At 35.2% G+C, this 21,614-nt stretch overlaps 1 protein-coding gene across 1 annotated transcript in view; it reads right to left on the bottom strand.

Moving 5' to 3' along the window:
• Positions 1-21,614, bottom strand: part of CNTLN (centlein) — a gene marked incomplete at its 5' end in the record, with an annotated part of 154,931 nt that overhangs the window by 108,001 nt on the left and 25,316 nt on the right. Inside the window, 2 exon segments of the mRNA XM_017730583.1 lie at positions 5,111-5,180; positions 18,698-18,877. Of these exon segments, the coding sequence (XP_017586072.1) occupies positions 5,111-5,180; positions 18,698-18,877 (250 nt within the window).

The following is a 21,614-nucleotide window of genomic DNA, read 5'->3' as shown; positions in this document are numbered from 1 at the left end:
CTCTAAGTTATATCCCTGATATCCAGTAGCAGACTTGTGTGCACATGACCAAGAGTAGTAAAGTTACCGTGGCTTGATGACTGACTCCTTGTCAGCTTAGTTTTCATTACCTGGCTGTGATGACACTCTACTCCATTACAAGTACTGGGCAAAACTTCCTACGCTTAGCGTAAGCAGCAGCAATATGCCTGTTGTGCCACCTTATGGCAATCACAAAGTGAAATGCTCTACCTCAAACCTCCTCCACAGTGCCTTAAGGCTGGGGACACACATCCATCTTCAAACAGCTGTGCCAAAGATGGTAAAATTCCCACATTTTAATACTGCATCCAGGCAGCTAGAGGTTAGCACCTCAGTGCCACTGCTGGAGAAGGAACGATGAAAAACACCTCCCTGATTGATTGCATAACTAAAAGGGCTGGTTAGTTTAAAAAGTCAATGGAAGTGGCTTGAGCTGACCTGGTACTACACTGATGAGAGGAAACTCATGGAACTCCATTGCCAGTGGTGTTCTGACAGCAATGACAAGCAGCTGGCAAGCAGTAAAGTCTTCAACCAACAAACTTCATCCAGAAGACACACTCTTAAGACTAACTACAAGTTTTATTTTACCCCTTATTAACAAGGTCCTGGCAACAGCACTTGCTTGCAACTGTTTGAGCATATTCTTAAGACCAATACTTATTTCAATAGAGAAGATAAAATTAGGTATAATTATCCCTTGGTACTACCATCTCAAATACTGGTATTCCCCATGTAAAACAAGTCAGGTATACTGACAAAAATCAGAAAAAGCAGTGTAAAAAAAAGGTTAAGTAAATAAATCTCCAAATTCATGCCAATCAAGAAATGAGGTGGTCGAAAGTTGATTAAAATCGATCAAGCAAACACCTTAGTAAGCTTACTATTTTTTAGAAACAGACTAATGGGTATAGCCATTTTATTTCTATGCAGTACATGATGCTTTTCATAAAGCCTAATATAAACTCACAATTTCAACAAATAAATACAAATTAAGGATATTGAGCACTTGTTTTAGAAAAACCACAGCTCTTCTCATAAAGTAAGTGTAAGAAATTTGTCAGAGAGTAGAAGTTGCCCATGCTTTTGTTGACTATAAATTCCGTTCCTCATTTGCATAGTTTAGGCCATATGTAGTTGCAAACAGACATCATTACTACCTATGATCAGTAAAAGGCCTGTTTATAAACATTAGATAATTAACACACAGGGAAAAAAAAAACCAGGAAAAAGAAGAGTAGACAAGCCATGAATTCAAAAGAATGCTTTAAAGAAAGCTGGACCACATGTTTGTTTGAACAAAACCTGAGCACTATTTAAGAAGGAAAAAAATCCAGCAAAACCTAGAAGACAGAAATAGTGTCAGTAGATAAGGGATATGTAGCTACACTTAAGATGTGGAACTGATTTTATTACTTGAACTTTATTCTTTCTTTTTACAAATGAGAAATACACCTATGTCTTGGGGTGACTTTATGATGTGTATCCCATATCGCTGCCTATGCCAAGGAATTAATTTTGTGCCTTTCTATGCCTTTAAACTGAGCCTGAGAGGGGGGAGGAAAACTTGAGCAAAACTTTTTCAAAGCAGTTTGCAGCTTGTTCAAGGTCACACAGAGACAGAGATTTTTTTTTCAGCTGCAGCAGGGGAGCGAGGAAGCACCCGGCTTGCTGCTTTCCAGTCAGTTTCTGGCCAGTTGTTCAGTTTCTTTTTCTCCAGAGAGAGATTGAGAGTTGGACTTTTTTTCCTTCCCTGGAATTTCGGATTTTCTCCTTTTCTACTGGACTGCTTCAATATCAGAACACATTGGGAGGACTTTCCACCGAGCGCAGAGGGCCTGGCCCTGGCCCAAGCCCCAGCTCCGAGGAGACCAAAGGAGGACTCTAACACTTTCCCAGGTTTTTTCTCCACAGTGAGAGATTTTTATTATTTAGCATTATTTTCCTTTTCCCATGTGTTTGTTAAATAAATAGTTTTTATCTCCTTCACTTTCCCTCAAGGAAAATTTATTTTTTTCCCAAACCTGGTGGGGGGGGAGGGGTGGTTGTGCCTTCTCTCAGAGGATATATTTCTAAATTTGACCAAACCAGAAAAACCTATGAACTTGACACACACATCTTCCTCAGCTGCATGTAAAAAAAGAGCTCCATGTGGAGCTTTACAATTATATTAGTAATTCAAAAAAGAGTCAACAATTCCAATCTGTTACAACAATTTAAATTCACATTACTGTTACTTTAAAGAGTAACACCTGTTAAGTGCTCATAGAATCATTTAGGTTGAAAAGGACCTTCAATATCCTCAAGTCCAACCGCTGCTGCTGACTTTTAACCCATAAGAATTACAGAATTTTCACTAATGATTAACTTCTTATTGTACTTTTTTTTCTTTAAAAAATGAAATGCCGAGTGCCTTAAAACATAACTCCATGTAAGAGTCACAGACTACATCAAAACCTTGCTCCTCTATGCCGTGCAAGTTCTACTATTGACTTCAATAGGACCAATACATAAACAGTATTATTTTTAATTTCTTTTGAGGTTATTTTCCTACTCTTTTCTTCTTCCAAAAGAGATCCCTAGAAATCACCATGCTGTGATACTTATTTCAAATAAAATACCGTAAAGGCGCAGTTTCTAATAAAACCCTTACAACAGTCTCTGTGCAAATGGCTATACAGACATATTTCTTGGAAAACTAAATCCAACAAATCCAGTCTTAGATCTTAACGTACACCTCCAAAATGCTTATGCTTTTACCACAAAATATTCAATAAACTGTTACCAAAACATACTTACCTATAGAATTGGGGTCTAAAATATCCTCAAAACCTGCTCAATTTTTTTAAGCATACCTGTCAAATTTCTTCATTTTCAGAAATTCTAAGAACCCAGATGTAACCTGATGAGATCAATTTAAAAACGAAAGTTTTGCTTATCAATGGACTCCAGTTTAAAAGGAGTTGGGTATAATTTTCCATTAAACTTAACATATCCTTGAATAACTGAGAAATATTCTTTTAATTTTCCTAGCCTAAAGACTTTGTTTATTCAAATATCAAGAGAATGTTAAACTTTTTTTTTTATACATTAAAGTAGACCTTCCCAAGACAGAAAGCTGGGTGAAATTTCTCTCTCTGGTCTTTTGTTTCATATCCATGTCAATTTAACTTTATACTTCCAGACTTTTGTGCTCCAGGTATCTTTGGTTAAGAGCAAAAAGAATTACTAAACCCAAATTATTTAGTAAAAAGATTTGGTTACTATGAGAACAACCAATTTTTCTGTATAAAAAAATGACTCCATGAACAAGACAGAGTTTCTACGCATGAAAAAAGAACAACATTTTTACAAAGGCATGTAGTGACAGGACAAGGGACAATGACTTCAAACTGAAAGACGGGAGATTTGTACCAGATATTACAATGAAATCCTTTACTGTGAGGGTGGTGAGACATTGGAACAGGTTGCCCAGAGAAGCTGTGGATGCCCCACCCCTGGAAGTGCTCAAGGCCAGGTTGGATGGGAGGCCTTGAGCAACCTAGTCTAGTGGGAGGTATCCCTGCCCATGGCCACGGTGAAACTAGATGATCTTTAGGTTCCTTCCAAGACAGGCCATTCTATGATTCTGTGAAATGCAATTCCATCAGTTCCTCAAAGAGAAATGTGACCTTGGCTTTTCACTTTCTAACTTTACATCTAAACTCTAATTTGTAACCTAAGAACTATGGGAAGTATTACAAATAGTAAGGCCAAAAAGGCAAATAATTTGGACTATAATGGAACTCTGATTTAAAAATCCTAACACTATCAGGAAAAAAAGCAGAATACTGAGTTTCAAAACTACATAAATCATTCAACATTCAAGGCCTGTATGAAGGATGGAGTCCAGTTTCATAGTAAAGATCAAAAATCTACAATCCGGAAAACTGCAATCTGAGAGGCAGAAAATCGCAATCTAAGAGGTTCTTCAACAGCTTCTGCCTCAGAATGATCATTTAAATTTTTCGTTTTATGAACTGAAACAGTAACTCACAGAGTAACTCACCAGGGAATTCTATAAAGGTTCACTTCCTAAAGTCTATTCTGAATCCTATGTCTAAAACTAAAATTTCTATGAGACAATCGTTTCAGTGTACACACAATGGTGACCCTCTTCACAGTCTATCCATCTACATGCTGAGTGCAGCAAATGAAAACTTTTCTCTCAGGTTCAAGCATCTTAAGAGTCCAACTGTATTACAAGGTCTAGATTAACAGAGTAATGGTTTCCTCTTTCACACAGCAAAATCAGTTTACATCACGTTATTTTACGAAAGATCACGTGTCTATTGTGATACTGAAACTTCCCTTACAGGCAAAATATATATTCCAAATAAATGTCAGAATTTTAGTTTATGTTATAAACAACAAATATAATCAAGAAAATATGTATTTCTATCAAGTAGATATCTCACTACTCTTACATGTCTTTTCACAGTGAGACTCAGCTGATGGTTTTCTGGATGCATTAATCAAGCTGAAGCATAAGCACCACCTTTGCCACAAACATGTAGTATATAGGGAACCATCCACTGTACTTAGAGAAGGGAATCCAATACCACTGTTGTCACCTATCAAAAGCAGTACAAACAACATGGAAAAAAATACAGCTATGCTCCATCATATTTCTATTCTGCATGAGTTTTCTGAACTGGCAAATGAGAGCAGGTACCAAAGGAATGGATATCTAAGAGCTTCAGGACTAATTACACAGCTTAACAGGTTCTTCTGTTCCTTATGGGTGCATGTGCTCAGCTTTCTTAGCAGAAAGCTGTGCTAACACCAACTGCACCGTACCAACACTATGGGCTAGGAGAGAACAAGAAGAGCCTCAACAGTCTTTCTGTGAGTTAGATGCAAGCTCAACTCTGTTGCAAACTGGTCAGGAGGCACACTGTGGCTTCAGTAAAAACTAAAGGCTCAGCAACAGAGCAAAGTTTAGACATACAGCTCAGACCAGGGAACAGGTATATAGGATTACCAGAATACCTGAATTAGGAAAATAGTAATTTTGACCTGTGGCACCCAACTAGACTATGACCCATACCTCAAAGTTTCCTTCAGTCAAAACTCCTGGAATCCAGTGCCATATGCCAAGCAAAGCCATGATGAATGAACTGTTGAGAAGGAGTTTCCTCTTATTCTGTTATTCAGTTAAAAAGCTGCCCAGCGAAGTCACAGGCAGTGCTCACTACAGCATCCTTTGCAAATTCCTTTCTGCAGCTTGGGCATCCTATTACAGCCTCATGACTATTCACTGCAAATACATCTAAGATGGGCAACAAGTCTTGAAAAGCAACTTACTCAGACTGGACCTTGATCTCATATGTCCCCTTGAGCTGCCAAAATGTGCTACAAGTCAGACAAAGAGTTTACACCATCCATCCACCCTCAAAAAACACTTATATTTGTCATCCTCCAAAATTCACGTGATTTATATCATATAAAAAGAACACTCTGATCATCTAAGATCAGAAGAACAGGGAGGTGAAAAAAGGGTGCAATTCCTTTCTGAAGGCCATGTGGCCACTACACCAGAAAGATTTCCCAAACCCGGTATGAATGATTTATTTTATTCATCAGGAAGACTAGACCTCCTGGTATACAATTAATGCCCCAAATTATCAGGAAAAATATGCAATTACAAGATAAGAAAACCATTTTGTAGTCTGAAAATGCATTTAGAAGAATAATCACTGAAAGCATAAAGACAAGGCTGGATTTCATTAAGCCTTTTTGTCAAACTAGCCACTCATTTCCTCATGCATTTGTTGAACTGGCAACTTTTTAGCAGCAAGTACACAATAAAACTGGGTATTTTTCCATAAAACTGATCTCAGCACAGCAAGCAAAAGTTTAAAACATCAGTATTATTTTCTTTAATACATTATAATTAGTAGACATTAAAAACAGACTGCAACACCATAGAAGCCCAAGTAAACATTGATTAAAATATCTTTATACTATTGGAACAAAGCTTTACAACTCTGGTTTAGAAGTTTCTAGTAAGTATTATGGCTTTTTCTTCTTATTTTTTCTTAAGAACTCTTACAGCATTTCCTCTGGCATCTTAGTTTTTAAAAAGCTTATTAACTGATTACCAGGTGATTTAACTAGACCAAATACACCAAATGAAGACAGTCTTTCTTCAAAGATTTTAAACTATTTTAAGATATAGATAGATAGACAGATAGATAGAGAGATATAGATATATCTCCATATTGGAAGTTACCAGGTAAGTTTAAAAAAGCACATTTTTCTGAGTTTTTACTGAGTCTCAGCACTAGAAAGATAAAAATATAAACCTTTGTATGATGGTGAGGCTGCTCCAAAAAAGTAACTTTGCTGTCTACTGAACTATTACACTATTATCACAAGTAAAAATCAAACCTGTGCACTAATGGTGTAAACTAGGGACTGTGCTTGTTATGCATTATCATCTCTGTACATTAGAACCTCAATCATACTCAAACAAATTCACTAAAGTGTGGTTTTCAATCTGCTAACTATGCATTCCATAATAGCCTGTAATTATTAAAAACTGACAAGAAAGCTACGCCACCTGTGTTTATGTGAAGCCAGGTAATGAAAAAAACAACAACGCTGTCATCACCTCTCAATTCCTGATTGCATTATCAAAACTGTAGCCGAGTTTGGCATCTGGGTGTGACCTTGTTAACTGCTAGGGTAATTAAATTTATTCTATTGGGAAAAGGGATGATAAATTATTAGCAAGAAGATTTTGTTCACATTTTATTAAATTGGCCTGTCAAAGGGTCGGCCAAATTATCAAGGGCCTCATTTATTGGAGGCCAGCCATATTGCCACATCTGTTACAATTATTTATAATTTCAGCAGTTGAAAACCAACTGAGTTCGGCATCCGCCATGTAAAGTAATTTACAAATTATCTGATGAGGGAGTGTTTTAGCTTCTCCCTCATTTCTAGCCAGCAGAAAGCCGCGCTGTAATTACAGAACACGATTAGGTTCTTTGGGGAACTTATCTTGCACTCATAGCCATAGTAAGATGCAGCAAGAACATATGGAGGAGCTTGTGCTTCTACTCCCTGAAGCTCATGACCCGCCTGCCGCTGAGCCCTTGAGTTGAATTTGAATGAGAGTGCCATGGCTAATGTTCTACACATGCACCATTTATGCCACAAAACAAATCGGATCACTGTTAATTATGAAGCAGCTATAATCAGGCCTTCACATCTGTGTAATGTGAAGCGCAGTAGGCTGTATTCCAATAATGTATGACTACCTTTGGGTCGCAAATTGCGAGCCATATTGCCTCAGTAGTAGTTACTGAATTCAAAGTAAGTCCTTTGATAAAAGCCCATCACAAAGATATTTTTATCCATTTTTTTTTAAACACAAGCCTTTCTTTATCAGCTATTGACCAGAACAGTTAAAGCATATGGCACAAGTTCATTAATGAACAGTAGCACACAGCACTCTAATTTAATGAAACCACTTGAGCCATAAAAATCAGATTTAGTTAATTCCCCCCTTCCCTATTTTTTTCTTTTCTACATCTAGCCTATACCCTGGACTCCAACATAATGTCATGGGTGATCTTGCTGTAAAATATAATTATTTTCTCGTACATTTATAAACAGATTTTATATTTCAAGAGCCTGTGCATTTTGCAACGTGGAATGAGGGGGATATGGGGTGTGTGGGGATGAATGAAAAGAAATTTGAAAATTGGAAAGAAATGTCCAAGTAGTTTCCTCTTCATAACCCAAAACTTAACCTGATAACAATTAATAGTCCATGTATCATTTCTATTCTAAAAATTATTGTCTGGCAGCTGTCTTTTAACAAAAAAAATATTCTTTATTCAGTGAAAAATCTTTCTGTGAGAAAGCAGCTAAACAAGCAGCACCCAGATGGCAAACCAGCTACAGTTTAATTAATTCACTAAAAGCCATTCAGTTTTCAGTAAGGGTAATGTAATTTTGAATAATTGTAGAGAAAAAAAAATCACTAAACGTTCTTAAGTTTTATTATAGCAGCATGAATAGTGCCACTATAGAGTAGTTAAAGTTGAGTTGCTCTTTGCATTATAAACCTCACATTTTCAGTATCTTGGTCCTTTTTGATTCTTGTACATTGAAAATAGATATATGGAATGTCAAACTAAACTAAATGAAACTATTCTTCAAATCGGCTTCTTTTTTTTCTTTCTATATTTTTAGCACTGTGGAGCAGGATGTAGATTACTTTTCAAAACTTACACTACTCCCTAAGGTACGTTGCATTTCTTTCCTTCTTTAAAAAGAAATTTCAAAAGCTGCACAAAACCACTGTTCCTTGTTTTACAGGCACCACATGCCTGCATCCTGGCACACATACAACATTGCAGGTGAAATTCCAAACTGTCATAGTAAAACAAACCCAGATATAACTGAAATTGCATTTTATGGTGATCAAGTGCGAGTGTACTGCGATCCCAACAGCAACAATGACTTCACAGACTTCATTAGACAAGTTATAGTGCCACACAGCTTTTCTGAGGCCAAGAATCACTCAGTGCACAGTCCTTATATGTGCATTACCTCAGCATGTGTGCAGCTCAAAGACTTTATAGACTTTTTGAAAAATAATAATACTTTAAAAAATACCTGTATTTTCTCCTTTGCATCTTGTTTAAAAACATGTATACAAAACATTGTAAATACAGTTGCACAACACATTAGTGTAAGAAAACATGTCTGGAAAGTAACAAATTATTACTGTTTCTCTGACTGAGAAACAACCTGACACAGACTTGTAGTAGTTTTTTTAAAAGTATTTAGCTATAAGCTACCATAATTAATTTGATATTAAAAATATAACAAAAATTTAAACTACCTCATTAATATTGAAGATCCCATGTGATGCACATGTAAAGTTAAAATTATACTTACCTATGTGTTTCAAACACTAATAAATATTGTTACTTTTCTATTACATATCTGAGCATGGAACAAATTAAACTTTGCAAGCTATAATTTATACTTGTCCTTATTATAAGGGTAATAATCTCAAAATAACAGACAGTTTGCAGTTAGGGGAATACAACCATTTGAAAAATGTTATTGGTATTTTCCATCATTAAAGCCTAATTATTTACTCAGCATGTTGTGTCACGTAAATTGGTCAATTTCAGTTCCATATTACTTTCTCCAAAGCCTGAGCCTTCAAGCAAACAGTGATAAATCTCTTGCTTTTCTCAATGTGTTTTAGTGTTACACAGCAATAATATCCACTATGATTTCATCTTGCCTACTACAAATACCTTTTTACTACAGTATTTGTTAGTTCCTTTAAAAATTACATTTTGACATCTTTGTGATGACTTTAATTCTTTTTTTTAATGAATTGAATATTTCTAAAAACTGGAAGACAATTCTGTCAAGTTTTGACCCATAGAGGGTGCAAGATTGAGAAGTTTTTATTGCATATAAATTAATAGGTTTTCTAACAGTAAAGACAAAATAATTGTAATGTAAAAAGCATTTTGTTAGGAATGTTTCAGCAACTGAAATGATCAAAAACTGTAAAATGGAATTTACAGCACCACACTTACAATGGGATATCTGCCTTTTTTTATGCTGTATCACAACCAAGACAGAAAATTAAGCTCAAACATAGACTTCAAATATTCACATTGCAATATAAGTATATTGGACTAAATCTAGAACTGCCAAAATAAACTAGAGTTACCCTGTCCAGCTAAGTTCTTTTACCATTTATATTTCAGCCAAATTCAGTATTTTAAAGACTCTACTACATAAGCCTAATAAACTGAAATCACTGAAAAACTAATGTTAAAAACCAGTAAGTCATACTCTGAAAATACATCTTGATGGACTTTTGCAAGGCAACAATGGTGCAGTTTTGAAATATTTTCTTTATGTATTTCTCATATGAATCTAACTTTTTATTTTAGTCAAAAATCTGCTTTTTTTCTGTCTAATAATCTTAAGTTCCATCTATGTGCAGTCTATGTACTTCCATTGTTTTACTGATATTTTCTATTCTGACTAGTTTTAAAAACTTCATAATCAGAAATTATGATACTGCTATAAAAGCACAAGTGAATTCTGCATTAGGTAGAACACACATACCTGTCAAATGCTAGTTACAAATGGAAACTTTTACATGCCTGTTAATTACTGTTCTTTGATCAAGTAACACCTCTTTGGTGACATTGTCTTTGGTGTCTGCACACGTACAAAAAGTAGGAGCCAAGGCACTGACTGCTTCAGTTCAGTAAATATATTGGTATATTTTTTATTTACAGGGGTAATAGTTATGGTATACTAACTGTATGACTAAATGCATACATAGTAAGATGTAAGTAGAAATTTTCTGTAAGGCAGATTGAAATTTTTCATCATACACATTACCAGAATAGCCAAATGAAATGAACCAAAAGTTTGTTCTCACCAACCCAAGCGCCACATTGACTAGATTAAGATTACAATCTTTTAAAAAGGCATCTTTTACCTTTAATGGAAGAAAACAGAGATACTCTTGCTAACAAAGCCAATACTAAAAAACTCGGTTTTGCCTGACTAGACATAATCTGAACAGCAAGAAAAGTTCAAATCCAGGAAAAACACATGCAACACTGATGTATTTCTAACACATGCAACACTGATGTATTATATTCCTAGCTGCTCAGTATATGAAGAAGATACATTACTGTGTAGACGGACTGTTAGCATGCCCCACATGCTGAACTTTCAGCAAGGCATTAATCTGAACATGCTCAAGAAATCAGTATTTCATGGCAGAAATTAATTTGCACTTAAACCAACTTCTCTTCTTAAGAATGATTGCTTAAAAATTTTTATAGGGGAACTAACAGGTGTCCACACTGCTTTGGTGTCTTGTTAACCAAGCTTTTATTCCAAATCCATTGTATTCTGATGTTGCAGTCAAGGGACAGTTGAATGAGCTAGAAGGTTCCTCTTAATGACGTTTGACTTCGGAATTTCACAAATTACCAGAATTATGGCTATCTAACAAGTTCAGAGAAGGTAATCATTGTTTTTTCCCTCCAGAAACCCCTGATGTGCAACCAACACAATAATAATTACCTTTCTGAAATTTATACAGGATAGTAAAGTTGGTGATGGGAAATTTGGCTGTAATCAAAATCCAGTCAAAAATGAGCATTATGATACATTCCCAAAAGGCATACTCCAGGCTTTCAACCAGAGCAAGACTGCATGTTAACAAAATTTGTGGTATTTGTTACAGCAGAATGCAAGAATGACTCTTCATTTTACTCTTCGTGTTGTCACTTTTATTTAAGTGATACAATTCTTTCTCCCTTTCATTTGTTTATATCACTTAGGAGTTAAAGCCTTTGAAAAATGATCACAGGTTTTAGATTGGGAAACTACCTAATATTTTGTGAGAAATTTGGAAACAATAATCAGCCTTTCATTCTTCCTATCATTTTCTACTCCCATGGGCTCTCAAAATCCACTTAGGACAAAGTGAATTACTTCTTGGCTATTTCCAAGGCAGATCAGAGATCATGTCTCTCAGGCAAAATTAATTCAAAGTCCAGATAGATTGATATTTCAAATGAATCCAAGTCATTAAACACTTGCATTGAAATTTTTGTGCCTATCAGATCTTTCTTTTATATTTGTATTTAAGAATGCTTACATCATCTCTAGAAGTGGAAGTTCAAGATTAGCCAATTTCTTATGGAAATAAGTATCTCAAAGGAACATAAACAGTTCATTTATCAAAACCATGCATTTTTATATAATGTCCTTCCAAATGAACGGAACATCAAGACACAGTTACTTCCAGCTATAACTATATAAGCTCATTAGCTAGATCATACTGGTATGACAATTTGCTGGTTTTATGACTAGCAGTACTTAAGTGGTTGTAATTATAGTATCTGAAAGGTAGCATCCTAGTAAGATGAATGGAGAACATCAAAAATATGATGCTCTTTCCTAGTTGGCAGCCACATCCCCTAATGTAGCTAATGGGTTTTTTTGGTAGTCAGCATTTGTCAGGACAAGACAAATAGCTTGTCTTTTGACTTGCATAAACTTTTCCAACCTTTCCTGCTTTGAAAACAGTACTAACAAAAAACATGTTCAAACATAAAGCCAGCTAAATCTATGTGTAAAAACCATATTCACACTATTCATCTTTTTAAACTAAGGTTTATATAATTTTTAAACAACACCAATGTACTATTCAATACTAGTTGATAATACTTAGGTCCTTTTTTAAAGGAATTTAGCATCAGGAAATTTAAAAACCGAAATTATCTGTTAGAAAATAACACCGATAACCGGAACAGCTTCCAAATTTCCATGTGGCTCCTCATCTTTTCTTTTTCTGTTTTGTAGATCAAATAAATGCTTAATATTTACACTGGATTATTTTGCGTTTAATGCTAATTTCTGACCCGATTTTAGGAGAGGCACCATATTTAATCACATTGCAGAGTAAGCACATTCCAAAATACTCAGAATTGCACAGCATGATGTCAACCATTAATAAAGTCAGGTGTAGAGAAACAAGATGTAAAACAGAGATCAGAGGACTAGAGACAGAACATTGCATAGAATAGTCAAAAGAAAATCGAACATATTGTATGTCATTTATCTCAGAACTAGCAAACTTCACAGAAAAACCAGTGGAATCTTGACTGTATATATGTGAATGGTTATACCTTATTAGAATCCAAACAGGACATGCGATTTACCCAGTAAACGTTTTAATCCCCAAAACTTAAAAAATTATGCTTGTAAGATAAAAATAAAAAGGAATATATTTTAAGTAATTCCTTACATCTTACGACATTTGATAGCAGAAAAAAAAAAGCACCAGCAAGCAAAACACAAGTGCTCTGCAAAAATTGCTGATTGACTGTACTTTGAGAATTTCTCCTTAACATGTTATAGCTGTCCTTTCTCTGACAGGCAGCACAGACTGTTACAGGTGAAGATACTTAAAAACAAATGAGAAAAGATTAAAGATATCAGAAATCAGTATACTGTAATGAATCTAGTCTATATGACACAAGAGCATTATTCATCAGTCAGAAAGGTAAGTAATTTAGCTGAATTATACAAAAAATAAAGTATTCCACATTTCTCAGCTAGCCGAACAATTTCCTGTATTGATTTACCTGATTTCATCAGAAAACAGTTTTTTGGTACACCATTGAAGAGTTACTTGAAACAGAAAACATAATGCCAACAAGTAAGCAAAAAATGCCAAACCAAAGCCAAGACTTCCAGAAATAAAAGATGGGACTGTAATGCCTGCTCACAGCCTAATAATGGTGGGATGAGGAAATACTGACATATATTGCATACGTGTGATGGCAAAATTGTCTTAGGTCAGACCAAGAAAAGCTGAGAAACTACAAAAAACCCTAGTAAAACTAAAAAACCAACCCATGCTATTTATTGGATGGTATGTTAGCCAGAAACAAAGCACAGTTGGAAAAAAAAAAACCTGCAGAGTGAAACAGCTGAAAATAATTACCAACACTAACAAGTGTACAGGAATTATTTCAAAGTAGGTTTAGATTGCTCCTATGCACTAAACGCCAGCTAATAGCCGGGGTACATTTTTCAGTTTCATGGTCCAAAAGGTATTTAGTTGATACTGTCATGAACTTTTCTATGATATCAACTGAAGTACAAGAATAGGGCCATTTGGGAACCTTTCTTAATTTCTGGTGAGGAACTAACACTAAGGTAGATCCATCTAAAAAATGTAATATATGCACTGTGTATAAAACAAGTATTCTCCTACATTAAATGTTTTATCACAATTCTCACACCCTAAAAAAGTGTAAAGTAAACAGAGACCCGAGTAAATAGAATCATAGAATCACTAAGGTTGGAAAAGACCTCCAAGACCATCAAGTTCAACCTTTGACCAAAACCATCACGTCAACTAAACCATAGCACTAAGTGCCAGATCCAGTTGCTTATGAACCCAAACATACTGTAATATTGAACATATAGTAATGATGTAAGTTTCAAAAAGTTAGTCTAAATTAAGACACAGTAAAACCATAAATGGAAATTATTACAACACCATCACAGAAATCCATGTTACAACCCATGCTTTTTATGAGAACTTGAAAAGGACAAGGGCAGAAATCGGCTGAAGAAATTCTAGGGTGAAGGTGAAGAAACAGTCCAGACAGACTATACATAGCACATTCATGATGTTTAGTTTTACTTTATTTATATTCACTTTTTTCCCTCCCAAATACTTGAATATTCTGCAGATATCATTCTACACCATTACACACAGGAACTACTGTGCTATAAGAATATCAGTACAGGGTCTTCCAAGCATGACAATCATTGCCTGTGAGTGCACAATTTAGTATCACCCTAACAGACTCAGTCTAACCCAGAATTTCTTCAACTTTAACCTATAAGAACATCTGGTGCCAAAATCTACTTGCTAGAATGTGACCAAGTGTACTGGTGTTTGGCATACAAGAAACAAAGACTACCTTAATTAACACCCTTTTTTTTTATTAACAATAGAAAACAGTATCTGAGCTTGAACTAAAGTGTGGGAATCTGCTAAAGATCTGAATTCCTCAAAACTTTTCCAAAGTAGACATGAAAATGACAACACACTTATTACTTATGTGGGCTTCGGCATATTTGACTGGACATAGAGTTTCTCCCCTGCCTTATCATGTGAGAAAGAACTTAGGCTTTTCATTCCAATTTGAATAGGAACCTGCACTATCACTAGCATTTACAGATCTGTATAGGTTTAGTATTTATTTTTAGACTTTAATACTGCTTGCATAAACACATTTATTTTTAACTATGCTTAAAGGTTGCTGCAGTTACAAAAAATATGAGAAGTGTAAAATTTAACCTTGTTATGGTAAACACAGTAACTTGATGTTCTGATGACAATTTCTTGGGCTTGAAGCAAAGCAAACTACTTCTAGAAGACACCATGAGAAGGACTAGCAAAAGCAAATGCAGGTACGATATTAACATCTGAAAATGTATCTGTCACGTTTCTATTTTTAACTATTTGCTGATGCACTTGATGCAGATTTCTGCAATGCCTCATAACTGGAAACTCTTACTTGCTTTCTAATTATTAAATCTAAATAGTCTAATTAGACTAACTACTGTGCATTCCTTTTCTTCATCCACAGACATGCACGGTACCGCTATTCATAGTATTCTCTATTTGAGAGCTGAGTTCCAGGACATAAATTATCATTTCCTGTTGAATGACAATGGTCTTTTCACTCCACTGAAAAGTCTTCCACTGAAAAACATCTAATCAGTATGATTAACATGGATCCTAACGGCCACATCAGATCAAGCAAAAGTACTTCATTATAAAAACAAAGGCCTTAAATTGTAAATTTCAGAAAACTGTGATAAGCTGGGAAGGACTTCAGAATCTCTTCTTGTCTTATTATCCCTAGTATTGATTGAAATCTCTCCACCTTGAAATTGTTGGTGAGGACAAATCTATTGAGTCTCATTAAATCCAGCATAGGAATGAAGTCCCCAGAGCATTTGGGACCACTAAAGCAGATGCTACACATTTCAGAAAAATATTCTCTATCCTTGAGAATATGAACTACAGTTGCAATATGAAGTAGACATCAATTTGTTTCCATAAAAGCTCTAATGTAAAGGTGTTATTGTAGAATACAAAATCCTTAAAATTTGTACTTAGAGGAAAAAGGTATGTCAAGTCAACCCAACTTGATAAAACAGATTACAGATCTTTACATGCTGCTCACCACAGCTAGACTTGAAAGAGAATTTGTGGTGCCCGATGGATTTACATATAATCCAATGCAAGTTTATGATCTTAGATTTATCAGAAATATTTTTTTCTTTTTCCAGTCTACTGTTTCATACTACACATTAATATCAGCACAAAGATCTGTTTTTCTCAATGGTACCCTGCTAACGTGAACTTTGAATATGTGAGCCAACCATACTGCCTGAGCTATAGCACATTGTGCCTATCTGACCACTAACAGTGAGGTCATTGATCTTGCTGTAAGGGACAATATATCATAGGATGTACACGCTGATAGGCTCAGTGCCATTTGAAGAAGTAGGAAAATATTCCTTTGTGACTATATTTATGGAATAGCTGACACATCCTTATCTAGCTGTTGCAGACTGCATATTATTAATGGAGGGAAGACAAACCGAACACAGATTTGTCTGCAATAGTTTGTTCCTCCCTCATTCAAGCAAAAAAGAAAGACATTTGTACAATTTCTAGAGATGCTGAGTTTTCCAAAAGCCTGCTGTGACTTTGGTAGGACTGCCTATCTTGTGATTCAAAAAATCCATGTAACTTTGAAGCAATTACAGTTGGCTGTTTTATACAGTTCTGATTAGAAATACATAATAGGACTGTCATGATTAGGAATTCCTTTCCCCTTCCAAAGTTCTCTCAACTCAACTTGCCACAAACATTAGATCTATTCCACTCTGACTTCAAAAACTTCACTTACTCCTTTTTTCACCTTTTTTTCTCTTTTTTTCCCATGTTTTTTCAGGTACGATATTTTACAAAAAGACAACTTAGCAGTTCCACAATAGTAATTTTTTAGCAGACCTGAGTTGGCTTTTAGTGGTTTAAGAGGCAAACCTTATTCCTTCATGTTAAAAAATATTGAACTCAACACCTCCAAACCAGCAAATTTTAGGGTCTTTTATAAGTTGGAAGTATTTGGTAGCTATCAAAAATTAGGACTTATCTTCTAAACCACATTATTCTTGTTATAAGGTAAGATAGGTAGAAGTTTTAAGTCCTGCCTAAGACTGACTAAAAACTGTGAAACAGCTTTCTGAAGCAATCCTGAATATTGAACCAAATCCAGATTAGAAGCGGCTTGACCCTATAGCTATATCAGTATACCCATCATTTTACATATTACTTTTATAAATATTTTTGTCATGCTTTAAAACAGTCTAATGAAAATCCAGTTTTATTTTCTTTCATATTGTACTGTCATAGAACTTGTCTGGAAGAATATGGTTTTACAGCCACCGGTGAAGACACTTCCTACTGTCTTTTGTCACCTTTTTTGTTGGTTTTTGGGCTTGTTTTTGTTTGGGGTTTTTTTTGGTTTTTGTTTGTTTGGGTTTTTTGTTGTTTTTTTAATTTGGTTTGGTTTTTGTTTGTTTGTTTGCTTGTTTTGGTTTGGGTTTTTTTGGGCTTTTTTTTGTTGTGTTGTTTTGTTTTGTTGGGGTTTTTCGTTTTTTTGTTTGTTTGGGGTTTTTTTATGGTTTTGTTTTTTTGGTTTGGTTTCCTTTTTGTTTGAGTGACTCAAAGGATCCATTTAACACCTTCAGAAGCATTGACTGCAGAATGAAAAATAAAAATCTAGCAACTCCTGACACCTATATTCCCTTTTTTTCATTCTAGAATTTACTCTGTCTTGCCCCAGCTGGATAAATTCCCCCTGCCTTGTACATGTTCTGAACAACTTTGATGGAAAGTCTACCTGTAGCTTGACTGGGCTACTATTGCAATGCAGAAGAGATTTAATATCTATCATCACTGCAGTCAAATAAACTGTAGAGTTTTTTAGGTGTTTGGGGTTTTTGCCACTCCTTTTGATGTGCAGCAGCTCTTTATGCTGGTATTCCACAACATTTATAATTACCTTAGCAAACTGCATCACATGGTACAGTGTCAAGTAGACAAGAATGTGCTGGGCCCTATGAGCTATAAAATGCTAACCAAACACATCTTTAGAAACCCAGTACGGATTCTGGTTTGACTCAGGCCTAGCTTCACAATTTTATTACAAACTGCATACTCTTAAGTAAGATGACAAAGGGAAGAAAAAGTTTTTGGGAAAAAGCACTAGCAATACACAACTCCAGAAAGTAGTTCCAAGATACAAGAAGGCATGTGAAAGTTGTTTATACAAATTCTTTCTTTGCCTTCTTCCTTCCTAATCTTTCTAAAAAGGAAGCAAATATATCTTCTCTATTTCTTACAGATTGAAAAACATACATCATTTTATAAACCTAAAACAAGTTCTGAGTAGTGCCCCTGACATCACCAAAGATATGAAACTGTTCTGCAAATGTACATACTGTTCCAGCTTTGTGAACTAGTCAACCATTTCAAAAGATATTATACCAATAATTTTTCCAGTTAATTTTTATAGAGCAGGTTTTTGTATCTTAAACCACTAAAATTCTTTGTGATTCGCACAAATACTTTGTTTACAAATGAAAAGAATATCTTCCCCTAAACTATGAACATCAGTTTGGAGAATTTAGTAATTGAAAGCTCCCATCCTTCAGAAGAGGAAGAAAACCATAGTTAACACCAGATTAGATAAAGAAATTTATATGCTTGGCAATCCAATCCTATTTTTCTTAAGATGAAATATAATCTTGATTTTTAAGTCTGATCAATTCAATGTATGAAAGGGGCCATATATGCTGGTATGCAATTAGGCCAATAAACTCTCATACTCAGCTACTTTTGGCAATAATAAAAAGCCAGAGATCTAAAGGATGCAACACTACAAAGAGCTTTGATTACTCTTTCCATTGATATTGAACAGATGGATATTAAAATGAACCCTAAGATCACAAAGCAGAATAACATACTTTTTGATATGATGTTGTTTTAGCTGTGTGAGCATACTCTCAGTCTTGCAGCACTTTTTCTGTATCAGTATTGAGAGTCTGTAGCTGCTTTATCAGCTCAGCCTGCTGTGTTGTATCTTCAGTGTCTTGTCTGTAAAGATTTGGTAGCTCCTCTAACTCCTTCCTGTGCAAAACAAGGAATAAAGAGAAATTAAGAAAAAGAACAATGACCTCTGTTAAAAAATTGTACGCAAATAATTTTATTGTAGGTAATAAGCTTCCTATCTTCATTCATTTTTCTGTCAATTGCCTTACAAACACTCTAAGTTACATGTAAAATATTTACCACATTCTTCTGAGAAATATCTACAAAACAGTTAACTTTCAAAATAGAATGCCTTTCTATTTCCCTGTAATGCTTTAACTGCTCTAAAATAAATGAATTTTCACTACTGCATTGTTTTCTCATCAATATTCAGTTAGGTCTTTAGCAGTTCATGTCAAAATGTAAAATATGCAGAACACATCAACTGTATATAAGTTTAATTTTTTTTTACCTAGAACAATCAGAAAAAGACAAAACTTTTTTCCTGAACTTGCAGAGTATGTGTGAGGCAAGTTTTTTTTCTGAAATGCATCTATTCCCTAGACACATGAAGTATGTCTGCTGATAAATTACTTTTTGTCTGCAGGTACGGCATATTGCAACAACCATAAACAAACTAAGCAAAAACTTTGGTGTGTATTATATAACATAATAAAAGCCCTATGAAGACAATAATAGGAATGATGTTGTAATGCAACCATAGAATAGATCTAATAGCCAGCTTTGTTGATAATTTTACTGTACTACTGATGGATTTTCTAAATTAAGATCAAAGTACAGTAACACTATTAATAATGATTAAAACTTCGAGTATTTTCTGCAAAATATATTAAAAGTACAGATGATCCCTGATGAGTACAGTATCCCTGTTTATATATTTTCTACTTAATTATTTTTTAATTCACAAGTGCATTTCACACTAGTATTACATATAGATACCAAAATATATATTTAGCACTCCAACTAATTTTCTTCCTTATTTCTTCAAAGATTTGTCTCTGTAACCTCTAACACATACATAAGATTTCTCTGACTAGAACTATCATTAACAACAGGAGTTATCACTGAATTTTTCTAATACTGCTGGAGATGTCCAGGCAAAGATTAGTGTACAAAAAGTAAGCAGCTAATACCAACTTCACTGTTTTCTTCCAGGGAAAACACAGAATGACAAATAAACAATTTTAAGGGAAGTTCCCAAAATTTTTTTCTTAAAACCTATGCCACTAATTAATAAGATTACTCAATATAGATACATCTGAACACAAGAATTTAAATTACATATACAATACAACAGTCAGACAGTTTTATTTTGTTAAAAGGCACCATTTCAGAAGGCCTGTTAACACAGCAACACAGGATAACACTTAAGGACATGCTAACCGTGCTTACTAGGACTTAACACTAAGTCCTACTGTTCTGAATGAATTGTTAAGTAGTTAGTTCCCCGAAGTTAACAAGGGTAAAGGTACATTAAAGACTCCTGATGTAAGAAAGTGCCACTGCAGTATGTATTGCATACTTAGTAATTTAATTCTGTTCAGAAGTACAACAGCAAAAATAAGGACAGGGTGATATATTAGTGCTTTCTGACAGCTGTACGATGAGCTTCCAAACATGCACCTGTTTAATTTCCCTGTGTGTATACAGTAGAAAATGACAAATCTTTTCACTGCAGTTAAAACAGAGATTGTATTAATTTTGTACAGGTTCTCCCATCAGATCTTCATTTGGTTGTGGAAGGGAAAAATATGGGATAATGTTGAATTCTCAAGACTGGTCTGCTATATTGCTACTCTTTAATTTGTATGCAAACATCAATGCAGTTATCTGTGTCTGTCACCTGAGAATGCAGTATTATGTGTTCTCTAATGGTCGGCCCACAAACTGTATTAAGGTCAATGGGAATCTTTTTTGTTGACTTTATCAGACTTCCAGCTATATCCTTAAGGGGAGGCAGTGGGAGGGAGAAGCTAAACCTTGCAGCCACACAAGAACCACAGCACAGTCAGAACACATTAACATATTTGCTTGTGTTAAATTCAAGGCCTTTTAAGTGTAAGGAAACTCAGCCACAGTTCAGTTACAACACATTTTAAAAATCCAACTTGATTTATTCATACTTGTACTTTAACCTGCTTCCCTCTTTAGTGAATAAGGCACTATTTTTACATTGTAAGTCAATGGGGGTACCTTCTTTTATCTCATTTATTTCATTTTTACAGAGCAATATGGAAATTCTGCTAACCTTAGCAGGTACTATTCAGTAGCCATGTGCAGTACAAATAAATACACAGAAATAAGCACCATTGATAACGATGAGCCAAATCAATGAGGGGAGTTGTTGGGGCCCTCCCCCTGCCATGGGGTCCTGGGAGAGGGGCCCTGAGGGGAGACACGGGGTTTCCCTGCCCCTGCTCAGCCTCATTCCCCATTGGTTGTTTTGTGTTCCCCTGCGCGGGCAAGGACCCTCGGGTCCCGGGATTGAGCAGTTCCTCGGCAGAGCCCCGGCCACGTGGCTGGAGAAATAAACATCTCTCTGAAACATCTACAAAGAATCGGTCCATATATATTTCTTTTCCACAGGCCATGCTGTCTGATACACGCGTGTTACAGTATCCCCACTGTAGCAAATGGTGGGTAATGCGGGCAGAACAATCCCTGATCCCTACAGTGACTGATTTGTGAGTAAACTTTGGATTTCTCTTCTTGTTTTTGTTCTGCTGTTCCATCTCTAAACTATGGAGGAACTGTGGAAAGACTCTTGGCTCTCAGAGCCGCATATGGACATTTATCTTAAACTTGAAAAGATTCT

This window comes from Corvus brachyrhynchos, unplaced genomic scaffold (assembly GCF_000691975.1).
Source record: "Corvus brachyrhynchos isolate BGI_N302 unplaced genomic scaffold, ASM69197v1 scaffold93, whole genome shotgun sequence".
Classification (NCBI taxonomy): domain Eukaryota; kingdom Metazoa; phylum Chordata; class Aves; order Passeriformes; family Corvidae; genus Corvus; species Corvus brachyrhynchos.
This window is presented reverse-complemented; position numbering and strand designations above follow the sequence as displayed.